A 14273-nucleotide genomic window follows, 5' to 3' on the forward strand; every position below is an offset into this window, starting at 1 on the left:
AATGGTGAGCAATAATGGTGTGGAATCATGGCGATCTGCATACTTGAGCGTTATCAGCTCACCCCGTCTTTCTTGTCTCTTCCCAGTGCTCCATGAAGAAACTCCATAGACACGTCTTCGTTTTCATCCAGCCACTGCATGACGAAAGGCTCAAACCACCTACAGAAAAGGCACTGACATCACATACCGCGGGACTTCATTCGCGTGGAATTAACAGGACTGCCGCGCTTTTCTGGCATGGCAGCAATTCAGTTTAGAAACCTCCCTTTCGTTCTCTGTTTCCAGCGTTCTCTCTCAGACCTTCGCCTTCACCTCATCCCTTTTCTCTGACCATCTATTTGCCTTTCCTCACACTTCACATGCTGCCTCGATTATGTTTAGTTCCCAATACCTGCTCTGCAACTCCAATTTCTGTAAAGTTGCAGAGACCTTGGATGCCGTGTCCCCTATCATACCATTTCACCATTCTTTAATCCTTTTCTATTGAGTGTAAAATACACATCAGTCTCCTCTAACTGATCCTGCTTACCTCCAACTATTATTAATAATAGTCGACTATTATCTACAATCCATTTGAAATTGGTCTTTGTAAATGATCTGAGTTTCAAGTTCCTTTTTTCATATGGATACCCAGTTGACCTAGCACTATTTATTCAAAGGACTCTCCATACAGGGCACCGCACTGACCTTTTTGATGCAAATCAGGCAGGGGCATACGTCTGTCTCTGTACTGTTTATTTCCACTGGTTGATCTGTCATGTGATAACAGTGTAGTCTTGTTTTGTTTTGTTTTATAGTACTGGGGATGGAACCCAGGGGCATTCTACCTCTGAGCTACCACCCCAGCCCTATTTTTTTTTTTTTGTGGGTCTGGGGGTGGAACCCTGAGGCATTTGACCTCTGAGCTTCACCCCCTGCCCAATATTTTATTCTTTATTTTGAAAGAAAGTCTCACTGAGTTGCAGAGGGCCTCACTAAGTAGCTGAGGCTGGCTGCGGACCGCGATCCTCCTGTATCAGCCTCCAAGTGCTGGGATTATAAGCGTGCGCCACCACGCCCAGCGCACCATAGTCTTTTAATAATTATATATTTTTAATAAATCTTGATAAACAATGATGTGGCTCTCCAGCTTTATAAATTCTTCAAGATTGTTTGGTTATATTTAGCCATTTGCATTTTATACGTATATTTTGAGTAAACTTACCACTTTGCACAAAAATACCATCTAGAATTTTTTTCAGGATTGCATTGAATCTGCATGTCGATGTGGGATAGCTAATATTTTTTATAATAACGAATGTACTTAGGAATATTAAGGATTTTATACAGTTCATCTTAAGTTTCTTTCAGTAACATTTTATAGTGCAAGAAAAGAGGGCTTATTAAGCTGGGGGGTTGCTTAAGGATGAGGGTTTTGTTTGAGAAATGCAGCAGGCAATTTCGGCGTTGTATAACCATCTCCGTGTACCCGCACAAGCCTAGACAGCACATACTCCTCCCTGGATGCCATCGGCCACACGGCCCATGGACTGAAACCATCCTATGCAGTGACTCTATTTTTCTCTCTTCTATTATAGGCCTCAATTAATTTCTTTATACTTTGTTTTATATGTCTCTATTTCTTTTTTCTGTAACTTTATTTCTATATATTCCCTCCAAACTTATCTTCCATTTATTTTTTTCCCTCCGGTACTGTGAATAATCTGTCATTAAATTCATTTTTATACTCAATTTCATTTTATTTCAGTTATATAATTTACATTATATTCTTCTTACAGGTTCAATTTTTTCTGTTGAAATTTTACAACTTTAAAATGCACATTAAGTCTGTTTATGATAACTCTAAATTCTATAGTTTTTCTTTTTTGGGAATTTTAAGGGAAAGTTTTATCTATAACAAGGAATTTTTTTTAGTGATTTGAAAAACTATGAGAACATATTCACAAGGCTTAGTAACTTAGGATTTACTTTTGTAAAGCATGTTGACAAATATTAAATGTTACATTTGCATTTTGACATTATAACATAAATATAAAACACAAGACATCCAATGTTAACACTGATCCCCCACACATAACTTGGATTTAGATATTGAGCACTTTATAACATGCACTATTATTCCTTAGCAGAATCTTCACAAACTTTAAAAGGCTGTTACTAATTTTTTTCTTGAATATTATAAAATATGCCAGTTTGGATTAACTTTATTGTCTCCTAATGGCCTTTATTTTTTGTTGAATATTATATGTTGTCTATGAAAAATATTCACTTTTTTGATTACTTTCTCTAGAGAAGATTCAAATTTTTTGGGAGATGGAATTCAGGGAGAACACCTAGACTGAGACAGGGCTGGGCTTTAGACCAGTCTATTTTCAGTTTGCCTTTATTTCTAGGGCAGAGCCCTTGACATAGCTGGAAGCCTGGGATTTTTAAAAAATGTTTCTTCTTTTCTAACAGCCCTTGGTTTCTAACTTTGTTCCTATTATACTATGAGATCACAGAAGCCTGCACTTGGTTTAAATCTCTTAGTGCCTACTTTCTACTTGATTTTGCCTAGATTTCCACACATAGGCAGCTTAGAAATATATATATATACACACACACACACATACACATATACATATATACATACATATATATACACATATATGCATACATATATACATACAATATACATATATACACACATATATATACAGGTATACATATATACATATATACATACATGTATATATACATATATATGTATATATATCCAGGGAAAACTGAACACGGTATTGGGCTACTGTCTCTGCAGTTCCTCCTCTGGAATGTTGGTCCTGTAAGTCTAAGTGGATTTCATAACCTTGGATATTCTCTAGCTCAAGGAAATTGCTCTGAGCTCTGAGCCGTTGCTCACTGGCTCTCAGCCCTGTATTGGAAATTTGTGCGTGAAACTGAAGATCTTTTGTTCAGCAAAGGAAACTGTCAAGAACCTCAATCAAGAGCCAACAGAATGGAAGAAGATTTTCGCCAACTACTCCTCTGGGAGAGGACTAATATCTAGAATATTCAGAGAACTCAAGAAACTCAGCACTAACAAAACAACCCAATAAAAAAATGGGCAAGTGAATTAAATAGACACTTCACGAAGAAAGAAATTCAAATGCCAATAAATGCATGAAAAAATGTTCGACATCATTAGCAATCAGAGAGATGAAAATCAAAACTACCCTGAGACTTCATCTCACTCCAACTAGAATGGCAATCATTCAAAACACAAACAACACCAAATGCTGGCGAGGATGTGGAGAAGTGGGAATACTAATATACTGTTGGAGGGATTGCAGATTAGTGCAACCACTTTGGAAAACAGTATGGAGGAATCTCAAAGAAATGGAAATGTACTTACCATATGATCCCACAATACCACTTCTGGGTATCTACCCAAAAGAAAGGAAACCAAACTACCAAACTACTGCATGTGTATCTATGTTCATAGCTGCACGATTCACCATAGCCAAACCATGGAACCAGCCAAGATGTCCATCAACAGATGAATGGATTACAAAACTGTGGGATATGTACACAATGGAATTTTACTCAGCCATAAAAAAACTCAATTACATCATTTACAGGGAAATGGATGGAACTGGAGGACATTCTGCTAAGTGAGAGTAATCACAAATAGTCACAAAAAATAAGAAATTGGAAGCTCTCCCTAATATGTGAAAACTAGGGAGAAATAAGTCATCGGAGGAACTCTAGTGAAGAAGGAGATTCTGTAGAGGAGTAAATAAAGCGACCTGAGGGGATGGGAGGGGGAAGAGGGAAAGTCTCTAATGCATGTGGTGTACTTTAAAAAACATATCAAAGTCAATCACCAAGCCAAGCATGAGAAGGAGCGAAGGGGAGGGAATGGGCCAGAAATCGGGTAAGGACTAACTGGGTGATGTGTGTATACACATTTCTACCATCTAGTATCTCAGTAAGATGCATGACTGCAATGTGCCAATACAAAATTTAAAAAGAATATAATATGTTATTGACTAGAGTCACCATGTTGTACAATAGATCCTTTTGTTTCTTCTGACATTATGTATCCTTTAACCAAAGAATTTCCACCCTATTTATATTGTAAATCTTTAAAGTTTCCCATTATCCTACTTCAACTTAACACACATCTATAATAAGTTATGTTAGAGGCTATCAATATGTCACTAATATATTGCACGTTACTTTCCAAGTCTCTTTTCTGTCTCCTTCTCTCTGTCTCTTCCAAGTCCCACCATGGTTAGTGGATTCAGTATAAGCCTCACAACATCGTTGTATGATAAGACAGTTTAAAACAACTTTTCCTATATCACCTTCTACTGATTTTGTGAAAATACCCTAGACCTCAGTAGAATAACAGTACTTATTATGTATCCCAGTCCATATATTCCAAACTTCATGATGATACTCAGACATTTCATTTCACTCCTACTGCTTTCCTCCTTTCTTTTATACAGCGTGACCAACGTCTCACAGCTGACTTCAAAGGGCACCCATCCTTAGTGTCTGAGTCCTCCAAATGCCGGCCACGCCTCTCTTTCTTGAGATGCTGCTGTGCTTTATGTATGCTCCTTAAGTTCGAACCTCCTCCACGCTGCCTTGTTTTGTCACTAGCACCTTCCCCTGGTGTCTACCCCTTCAGAGAGGGGTCTCTGCCTTCTACTCTGCTGACCCACACCGTCAGCAGTAAGGAAGGATTCCATCAAGAGAATAGAGTTCTGATGCATGGCAAAAGTTATTGGTTAAAAAGTGATCATTTCTATTTTAGAAATATGAATTTCTAAGATAGCTACAGGCTCAAAGACAAAACTTGATCATAAAAATTAACAGACAAGCACCTCCACTAAAAAAACAACAACAACAACAACAACAACAACGGCATTTTAACACTTTAAGAGGAACTAATGTTATCATATGAGTTAATTTTTTATTATGTAATTGAGTTGAATAACCAAGTAAGGCATCCTTGAAAAATGTAACACAATTCAATTAAACATGGCTCCCCAAGACATGTAAATATTTTAACATTAATTTTGTGACAGAGATGTGTGCATTCAAATGACCACGGTGTGCAGAGATTTTAGTGCCTCGCAATTCAGCTGTAATTTTACAAAACTGTGACTTGAGAGCAAACCGGGGGGTGTTGGTGAAAATCAGTACTTACAAGGAGTACTCGGGAACAGCATCCTTGAAGGCAGGAAGTTCACGCACATATTCATTATAAAACCATTTCACTTTGAAATGCAAATTCATATAATCGGTACTCTTGCATAACCGCTGCTTCTCATGTTCTATAACAGATAAAAACCAAGCAATTAATAAAGTTTGGTTTGCCAACAGTGCCGCTGCGTCCCGATCTACCTTCGTTAGTGGTATCTCTGAAAGGAAGAAAACAGTGTGTTAGAGGGAAAGTAAAGAGACTGTAAAGACGGATCTGAAATCTTATAAAATACAAAAATAATTGTGTGGCATGCAGTCATGTGAAATAACTCGAATGTTCTAATGCATCTTACCAAAAAAGGTGAGAATTGTAATGCAGATAATTATGATAAGAGTGGTAACACATAAAAATGTTCTATTTATCTGCAAGCTTTCATATTTTACTACTTTTAGCCTGATGCGAAGGGACAGAAAGAACTGGACTTCTAAGCATGGATAAAACACGATTCAAACCAGGGGCCACAATAACTTATTAATACAGGAAATGTGAATGGGCAAATCATATTTTTGGCCTAGATAGAGCTGAAGAGGGGATGGAAAATATAAATATTTAACTTCTAAGCCACATGCTTTTTCTTCACCTTTTAAGTTCAGCTAGAATTACTAGGCACTTTATAGGTTTTTGGTGTTTTATTAGAAAGATTGTCTAATGCACGACATTTTTCTCTTGCTTGGAAAGTATGGCTGAAAATGGTTTTTGTGGTCTACACATACAAGACTGAGGACGGGAAAAATTAATAATGTTTCTAAACATGTTGATACTCACACATTAATATATTGGCAAGTTCTTGCTAAAACTAGAAGTGCAATCAAACCTCAAATAAGCCCAGATATATCCAGGCTGATAGCATCCTCTAAGAAGTTCTGGTGGACATCTATGAGTCTCCATTAAGCTAAGCGTTCTGATTTATAACAGAGACATTCCACACTTTACATTCTGAGCTAAAATCTGATAATACTAATTGAAGAAATTAGACTGCTATAAGATTTTTGAGGTGACCCCTGCTTCCCAAAACTTGTCTACAGAAGGACTTAAATTCCACTGATACAGAAAAGAGAGAATACAAACTCAGATAGAACATTTTCTAATTATTGGAAAAATGATTGATTCAAGATGACTTGTGGGAGAGAAACACATACCAGAGCACACAAAGAAACAAAAGTAATAAACTAGTACTTTTTAGGTTAAACAGCAAACAAAATTAGGAACAGATGTTTCATTCCAGCTACCCTCAAATTCATTTCATTCTTCTGAGCTTTTTGATGCCCTGTCTCCTCAGCCTCTCCCTTCAGATGTCTAGTATTCCTTCATTACGTAAGAGGGAATCTGTGAAAATTCATAGGTAGGAACTTAGCACGATGCCCTTAAACTCAGACAAGGGGAGCCCCTGCATTGGAACCTGCACATCTAGAAGTCTCAACTTACTGCTGATAACAGACCCAGAGGTGAAGCGGGTCCTAGGCTTCCTTGTCACTTGGGATTCCACACTGGTGCTGGCATAGAAAAGAGTAGGAATATAAAACATCCTCTTTCGTGACTGACACCACCTACATTTATGATTAATACCCTCTGAGCTCCAGAAGAAAGCACTCTGGACCATCTTTTTGCCCTATGTCCCGAAAACAAAAGGTGGCCGTGTGCCTTCAAATGTTGCCAGAGTCTTCAAGCTGTGCCCCTTCTGACAACAGAAATTGATGCTGCCCTGGAGTGTGGGGAGGAATTTGCACTGTGGAAACATTTACATAAGCGACCAAGCTAACTAATTTTCCAGGCTCTACCTATGGACAGCAGAAATGCAATAGATTATTGCATGATAAAGTATAACTTTCAAGTTAATAAGCACACATTTTATTACTCTGAGTCCAATTTATGCTTCTGAAGATGCTCATGAATCAGTGGGTTACTCATGAATTAAAATAGGTGCATATGAAGGCTGGGGATTTTTGAATATAAAATTATTTATATTACTCTTAAGTTTGCATATGTGTAGTTTCAAATGTAATCTAAATAAAACCTGAGTTCAGGAGGACCAGGCTGCACAGAGTTTTGCCACTGATGATAAAGACGTTTCCCCAGGAGTCACTGAACAACACTCGATGATTTGGACCTAACTTAGATTTGTAAAGCCTTCCTTGCTTCCGGTTTGAAGAAGAGATGGCAGAGATCAAAGAGCCCGGGCAAGATTACAAGCGGGGACTTCCGGGAAGATGGCGACTGAGAAAAGCGGGGCTTAAGAGTCCCGCTAACAACCAATCTCCATTACCACAAAAAGAGCGCCTTTCATAGCCAGAAAACACCATCACCAGAAAAACAAAAAACCCACCAGGCTCCAGAGAGAAAGCGGACTGAGAACAGAGCTCAGGGCCACAGAGGAGACACACGCGCCCGAGGACGCGGCAGCAGCGCCATACTGCCGGCGGCAGCGGCGAACTCAGCAGACGGCTACAGCAAGCCGAGGTGAGCCGATGCGGAACAGCCAGGCGGGATCTTTCGGCGCAGACAGCATTTAAAGCTCCCAGTGGCTGAGATCAGCACACGCTGCAGGGATTCAGAGTGGAAATCAAAACCAGAGAAGAAAAAATACGCCAGCCTCATGGCCGAGGGCGTGGCAGAGGCGCCATATTGCCACCGGCGGCGGCAGCAGCAGTGAATTCACCGAGTCCAGTACAGCTACATCTGCGTACTCAAGAACAGTGAGTCAAATTGCGGGCCACAGAGGAGAAATCCCAGTATTGTGCCTCCTGGGACTTGACCCAGTGAGGGAGTGGTGGTGGCAGAGATATCACACCATAGGAGAGCGTGCATCCTGGCACCCCCCATAGTTTAAAGCAGCCTCTATCGACTCCCTGGGTCGGAGACTCTGTGATACAACCCAGTAAAGGAGTAGTAGGGTCTGAGATAATACAGACTCGAGATCCAGAGCACCTTAAGTGAAGCCATAGTGAGCCAAGGGAAGAACCCAGAGAAGGCACAAACCTCCGAAATCATGGGAAAGAGGAATAACACTGAAGTAATGAATGTGCACAACCCCACAACATCAGAACCTGATAAAACAGAAAATCAGAGATTTCTAGAAGATCAAATCAGGAAAATAACTGTAGAAATAATAGAGGTGCTTCGAAAAGAACTCAGAGAGAGCCAAAAAGAGATAAAGGATGCAATTAATGAAGTAAAGGCCTCAATTCAAAGCACAAACAACCGATTAGACCACATGGAGAACAGAATCTCGCTCTTAGAAGATGAGCAATCGAAAAATGAATGCATAGTTTCTAATCTAGAAAAAAATATCCAACAGCAGGAATCTGACATTGAAGAAATATGGGCCCATCTTAAGAGAGCTAACCTAAGAATAATTGGAATAGAGGAGGGAAAAGAAAGTGATACCAAAGGGATCAACAATCTCTTCAAGGAAGTAATAGCAGAAAATTTTCCAAATATAGAGCAAGAGGTTGATACACAGATCCAGGAAACTTATAGAACTCCCTTTAGACAGGATCCGAGAAGAGGATCCCCACGCCATATAATTGTCAAAATGACCAATGTGGAAGCCAAGCAGAGAATCTTAAAGGCAACAAAAACAAAGGGCCAAGTGACATTCAGAGGCAAACCAATTAGAATCACTCCAGACTTCCCAAACCAAGTCATGAGAGCCAGAAGGGCTTGGAGTAACATATTCCAAACTCTGAAAGAAAACAACTTCCAGCCAAAAATTTCCTACCCAGCAAAACTTTCTATCAAATTAGATGGAAAAATAAGAAGCTTCCATGACAAACAGAAACTGAAGGAATTTATGTCTTCAAAACCAGGGCTAGAGAAAATACTCAAAGAGATTAACTACAAAGAAGAAATAGGTAACACTCACCAGAACCAGAGAAACAAGAGTTTCCATCCAACAGACAACTAAGATTGGTTATCTGTGGAGATTCATTATTTATGTTAGTCTTTTACCTATCTCTAAATTGTATTGTTTGCCTTTATTGTTGTTAATTTTTAGGATTTCTAGTTGGAATATTAATATACCTTCAGATATAGCATTTGGAAATATTTTATCCAATTCTATTAGTAACTTTTAACTCTGTTTACATTGTCTTTGGATATACAATATTTTCTTTTATTTTTTAGGGAGTTTGTATATTCTTCTGTTGCCTGTGCCATTGAAATCATATCCAAGAAATCACTGCCAATTTCAATGTTGTGAGGTTTTATGACCCAGATTTTCTCCTAAAAGTTTATAGTCTTAAGATTTATATTTAGGTCTTTTATCTAGTTTGAGTTAATACTTGTATGTGGGATTAGGTAAAAGTCCAATTTTATTCTTTTCCATGTAATTATTATTTTTCAACAATATTTAGTTAAAAGATTATTATTTCCACCACCAAATCTTCGTGGAAACCTTGTCAAAAATAACTTGACAATATAGGGAAGAAGTTAGCTCTAGGCTTGTATTTAACTCCAATGGTCTATATATCTGCCTTTAGAACAGTACTACACTGTTTCAATTATTGTAGCTTTATATGGTTTGAAATCAGATAATATACATCTTCTAGCTTTGTTTTTGCTTCGAGATTGTTTTGGGTATCTAGAGTCCATATTCCATATCAGGATAGATTTTTTTCTGAAAAATAAATATATGATAGTTTCACCTAAAAAAAAGAAAAAAAATATTCTCTGGTAAGAAAGAAAGCAAAAAGAAATATTGAAATGTTATCTTTAAGTCATCAAAAGCTTGGTATCAGACAAATGAAACTGTTATGTGAGATTATCATTTTTAATTTTGGATAAATTGCTATAATACTAGATGTCAACCACTAAGCCAAGCATGGTAGGGAGGGATGGGGAGAGAATGGGGTGGGGATCGGGTGGGGGCTGACTGGGCGATGTGTGCATGTATGTCTACAAAAGTTTGTATCCCACTATGATGTATGAATACAGTGCACCAATAAAATAAAAAAAAAATTAAAAAAAAAAAAAAAGAGCCCGGGCAAGAGGCAGGCTGTGGATGGGCTGCTCGCACCTGGGCGGTTTAGGTGATGGTTGTGGACCAAGTGGTGAGAGGTTGGTCCAACCGTGGTCTTGTGTCTTCCATTATAGGGTCTTCCCTCTCACTTCTTTCCCTCCTAAGCTCTCCGAGAACAGAAACGGCAATTTATTGACGATTTTCATCCCCATACCATTTTGTTTGCGTATAACCATAGGTAGATAAATGGATGATAAATTGTGTAACGGTTGTAGCTCGCTTTTGTGGGATCCCTTTTCTCTTTGTCTCCTTATGCTTGTTGAGAATGGAGCGAGTCAACACCCTAGCTAATGGAAGATTTATTCATCATTAAACCTGGTCTACATGTGTGCTGATTCTAGCTTTCCATGGACGAAAGTGACTCTATCCTAAGTACCCAATTTTCTGTAATAAAAGATCCTGTTTACTTCAATATAGTTTCCTTAAGAATTGTCAATAAAATATAAAAATGTTTTCTCTCATAATGCATAACTCATATAAACCACTCACAAATAATCAGCTTCATGTATTTCTCAGAAATTTATAGCATTCTTATTATAAAATTCCTGCATATAGTTTTTTTATTATTATTAAGAGACTTAAGCCCGGCATGGTGGCACATGCTTGTAAGCTTAGTACTTGGGAGGCTGATCACTGGTCATGGCCAGCCTCAGCTACTTAGTGAGGCCCTCCACAACTTAGTGAGACCTTGTTTCAAAATAAAAAAATAGGGCTGGGTGTATAGCTCAGAAGTAGAATTCCCCTGGCTTCAATCCCCGGTACTTCAAACAAAAAACAAAGAGAAAAGAGAAAAGAGAAAAGAGAAGAGAGGAGAGAGGGAGGGAGAGAGAGAGAGAGAGAGAGAGAGAGAGAGAGAGTGAGTGTTAAATATTTATGCCACTTCTTGTAGCTCTCTGCACATTTTCTGATTATTAATTTAAATATGACCTATATTTGAGATCCATTTTTAGAATAAATTTTTTTCTATTAATTATTTAAAATATATAAAAATAAAAGAAGGGACTTTTCTTTTTAGTAGACTTCAAATACGCTATTCTTTCTCGTCTTTTCTTTCTTACTCACAAAGGAAATGGAACTACTTGGTGTTATGCAAAGGCTCACTTGGTCTATATGTAGGCTGGGGCAATTAAAATGTATTACATATTTGAAAATATTTTAAATTCATTTTTTTTGTTCTGGGAATTGAACGCAGGGATATTCTACCTCCAAGCTACATTCCCAGCCCTATTTTATTCCTTATTTTGAAATGAGGTCTCATTAAGTTGCATTGGGCCTCACTAAATAGGCTAGCCTTAAACCTGCAGTCCTCCTGTGTCAGCCTCCCAAGTACTAGGATTACAAGCATACACCACCATGCCCAGCTTAAAATTCATTCTTGATGGCAATAGTTATTATCTTACTTAATTGGTCATTTCTTTGCTTAATAAATCTAAGTTTCTTTACCTCTGTCTATTTTAGCTATGGTATGCTAGATTTCAGCTCATGGTTTAAAAATAACTGAGTCGGAGACCTTACCATAGTCTATCTCAAACTATGTTAAAAATACATAGGAAAATACAGAAAGACACAAATATTTTCAAGACCACTGGAAAGCAAAACTGATCGATATCCATGGCCAGAATCTAGGAGTAATTTCCAAAAAACCTGGGTCTACAAAATTGAAAGAGAGAATTCACCCAGATGTGTCATGGGCATCTGAGGACAGATGTCAAAAGATAATCCTTCATCCTTTTATTACAGTATCTTTTATCCACATCTTTCCTCTTGCTCCCCATGTCTTCCTCACTTCCAATTGCTGCCCAATTTCACTGTGCAGAAAAGAACAGTGTAGTTAGTCCTTAGCTGCCCAGTGCTATTTGTTTGGAAACAGGGTTTTGATTCTTAATCCCTCCTAAACTTATACTGTACCACTCAATTTGTGAAAAGTTATGGCAGGACTACTTTCAGAAAATACCCAGTTGGCTCAGTCGATGAAGGAAAACAACTTGACAAAATTCAATATCCTTTTATGACAAAAAAAAAAACCTTGCAAGTTACATACAGAAAAGAGGGACCAGAACACAATAAAGTCTACATATGACAAGTCTACAATGAACACCCTACTCGAAAATAAAAATTCGGTGGCTTTTCCTCTAAGATCTAGAATAAGACGAGGATGCCTATTCTCAACAATTTCCACTCAAAATAGCACTGAAAATTTCAGACAAATCATTTAGGCAAGAAAAATAAAGCAAATGGTATCACATAGAAAAGGAAGAAGAGAAATTGTATCTGTTTGCTGGAAACACATATTTTTTCTTTTCTTTTCTTTTTTTTATAATATTGAGGATTGAATCCAGGGGCATTCTACTTCTGAGCTAATCCCCTAGACTTAATTTTTATTTTTTATTTTGGCATAAGTCCTCACTATTGTAAAGGGCCTCACTAAGTATCTGACGCATGCTGCAAACCTGTAGTCCTCCTGTCTCAGCCTTTGAAGAACTGGGATTGCAAGCAGCACACTTGGCTCAACATGTTCTTACACACAGAAAATCCCAAGACTTGACAAAAGCAGTTTTAGAATTCAGAATTTGACTGAAGTTGCAGTACGTGAAGTTCCTACCTACAAAAATTAGTAGCATTTTATATACTAAAAATAAAGTATTTTTAGTATAAAATACTAAAAAAGGTAACTAAAAGTACTAAAAAAAAGTAACAATCCCATTATAATATCATTAAAATACATGGAAGTATACTAAGAAGATGAAAGATCCATATACTGAAAATTATAAAACATTAATGAAAGAAACTGAAGATGACACAAATAAATAAAATGGTATCCTATACTCATAGATCGAAAGACGTAATGTTAAAATGTTCATATTACCAAGTAAAGTGATCCACGGATTCAATGCGATCTCTACCGAAACACCAATGTCATTCTTCACGAGAATAGAAAAAACAATTCTAAAATGTGCATAGAACCCCATAAGATTATAGATAGCCAAAGCCACCTTGAGCAAAAAGAACAAAGCTAGAGGAGTCACACTATCAGATTTCAAATATTTCAAAGTTATGGTAATCAAAATAGCATGGTCTTGGCATAGGACAGATTCATTGACCGATGGGATAGGATAGAAAGTCTAGACACAAATCTACATATTTATAGTCAACCAATTCCTGGCAAAGTTGCTAAAACATGAGATGGTAGAAAAAGACAATCTTTTCAATAAACAGTGTTGGGAAAGTCTACATGCAAAAGGGTGGAAATGAACTCTTTCCTCACCCTTTCTATAAGAACTTAGTCAAAATGAATTAAAGACTTAAATGTAATAACTGAGGCCATGAACTTACTGAAATAAGTCAGGAAAAAAGAAAAACACTGCATACCATTTATATATGGAATGAAAGAAAAGTTGAAGTCAAAGAAGTTGAACAGTGGTTACCAGAGGCTGGTGAGAAGACTTGGTGATAAAGAGGGGTTGTCAGGCAAAAGGCACAGAGTTTCAGCTGGACAGTAGGAAGGAATTATTATAATCTACTGTAAAGAATGGTGACTATAGTTAATAGTATTATATTGTATATTTCAAGATAGCTTAAAAGAAGATTTTGAATGTTTTGATCATAAAGAAATGATAAATATTTGAGGTGATGGATATATTATTTAGCCTGATTCAATCATTTCACAAAGAATAAATGTAACAATATGTAACATTATTATACCCTTAAAATATAAACAATTATTATTTGTAAACTAAAAAATAAACCTTAAAAGAGATAGATGAAGTTAAATCTAAAATAAAACTAATAAAAATTTAAATATCTTTAAGGACTGGGGATGTGGCTCAGTGGTAGAACACTTGCCTAGTATGTGCAAGGACCTGGATTTAATCCCCAGTAACACACACACACACACACACACACACACACACACACACACACACACTGTTTTAGAAAGAAAATCTGTAGAGCTCTGTCTTCTAATTATGATCAAGGTGAAGATTTTGTGCTTTCTTTTGTTTC

The 14273-nt window shown here is 37.3% G+C and overlaps 1 protein-coding gene across 1 annotated transcript in view; it reads right to left on the bottom strand.

The window, feature by feature from the left end:
- The window catches only part of UNC13C (unc-13 homolog C), a gene marked incomplete at both ends in the record, with an annotated part of 469864 nt that overhangs the window by 145615 nt on the left and 309976 nt on the right, over positions 1-14273 (bottom strand). Inside the window, 2 exons of the mRNA XM_080707444.1 lie at positions 63-159; positions 5198-5324. Coding sequence (XP_080563570.1) covers positions 63-159; positions 5198-5324 — 224 coding nt within the window. The remainder of the gene's footprint in view (positions 1-62; positions 160-5197; positions 5325-14273) is intronic.

The sequence above is a fragment of the Muscardinus avellanarius genome, assembly GCF_963383645.1.
Source record: "Muscardinus avellanarius genome assembly, chromosome: 12".
In the NCBI taxonomy this organism is placed as follows: Eukaryota; Metazoa; Chordata; class Mammalia; order Rodentia; family Gliridae; genus Muscardinus; species Muscardinus avellanarius.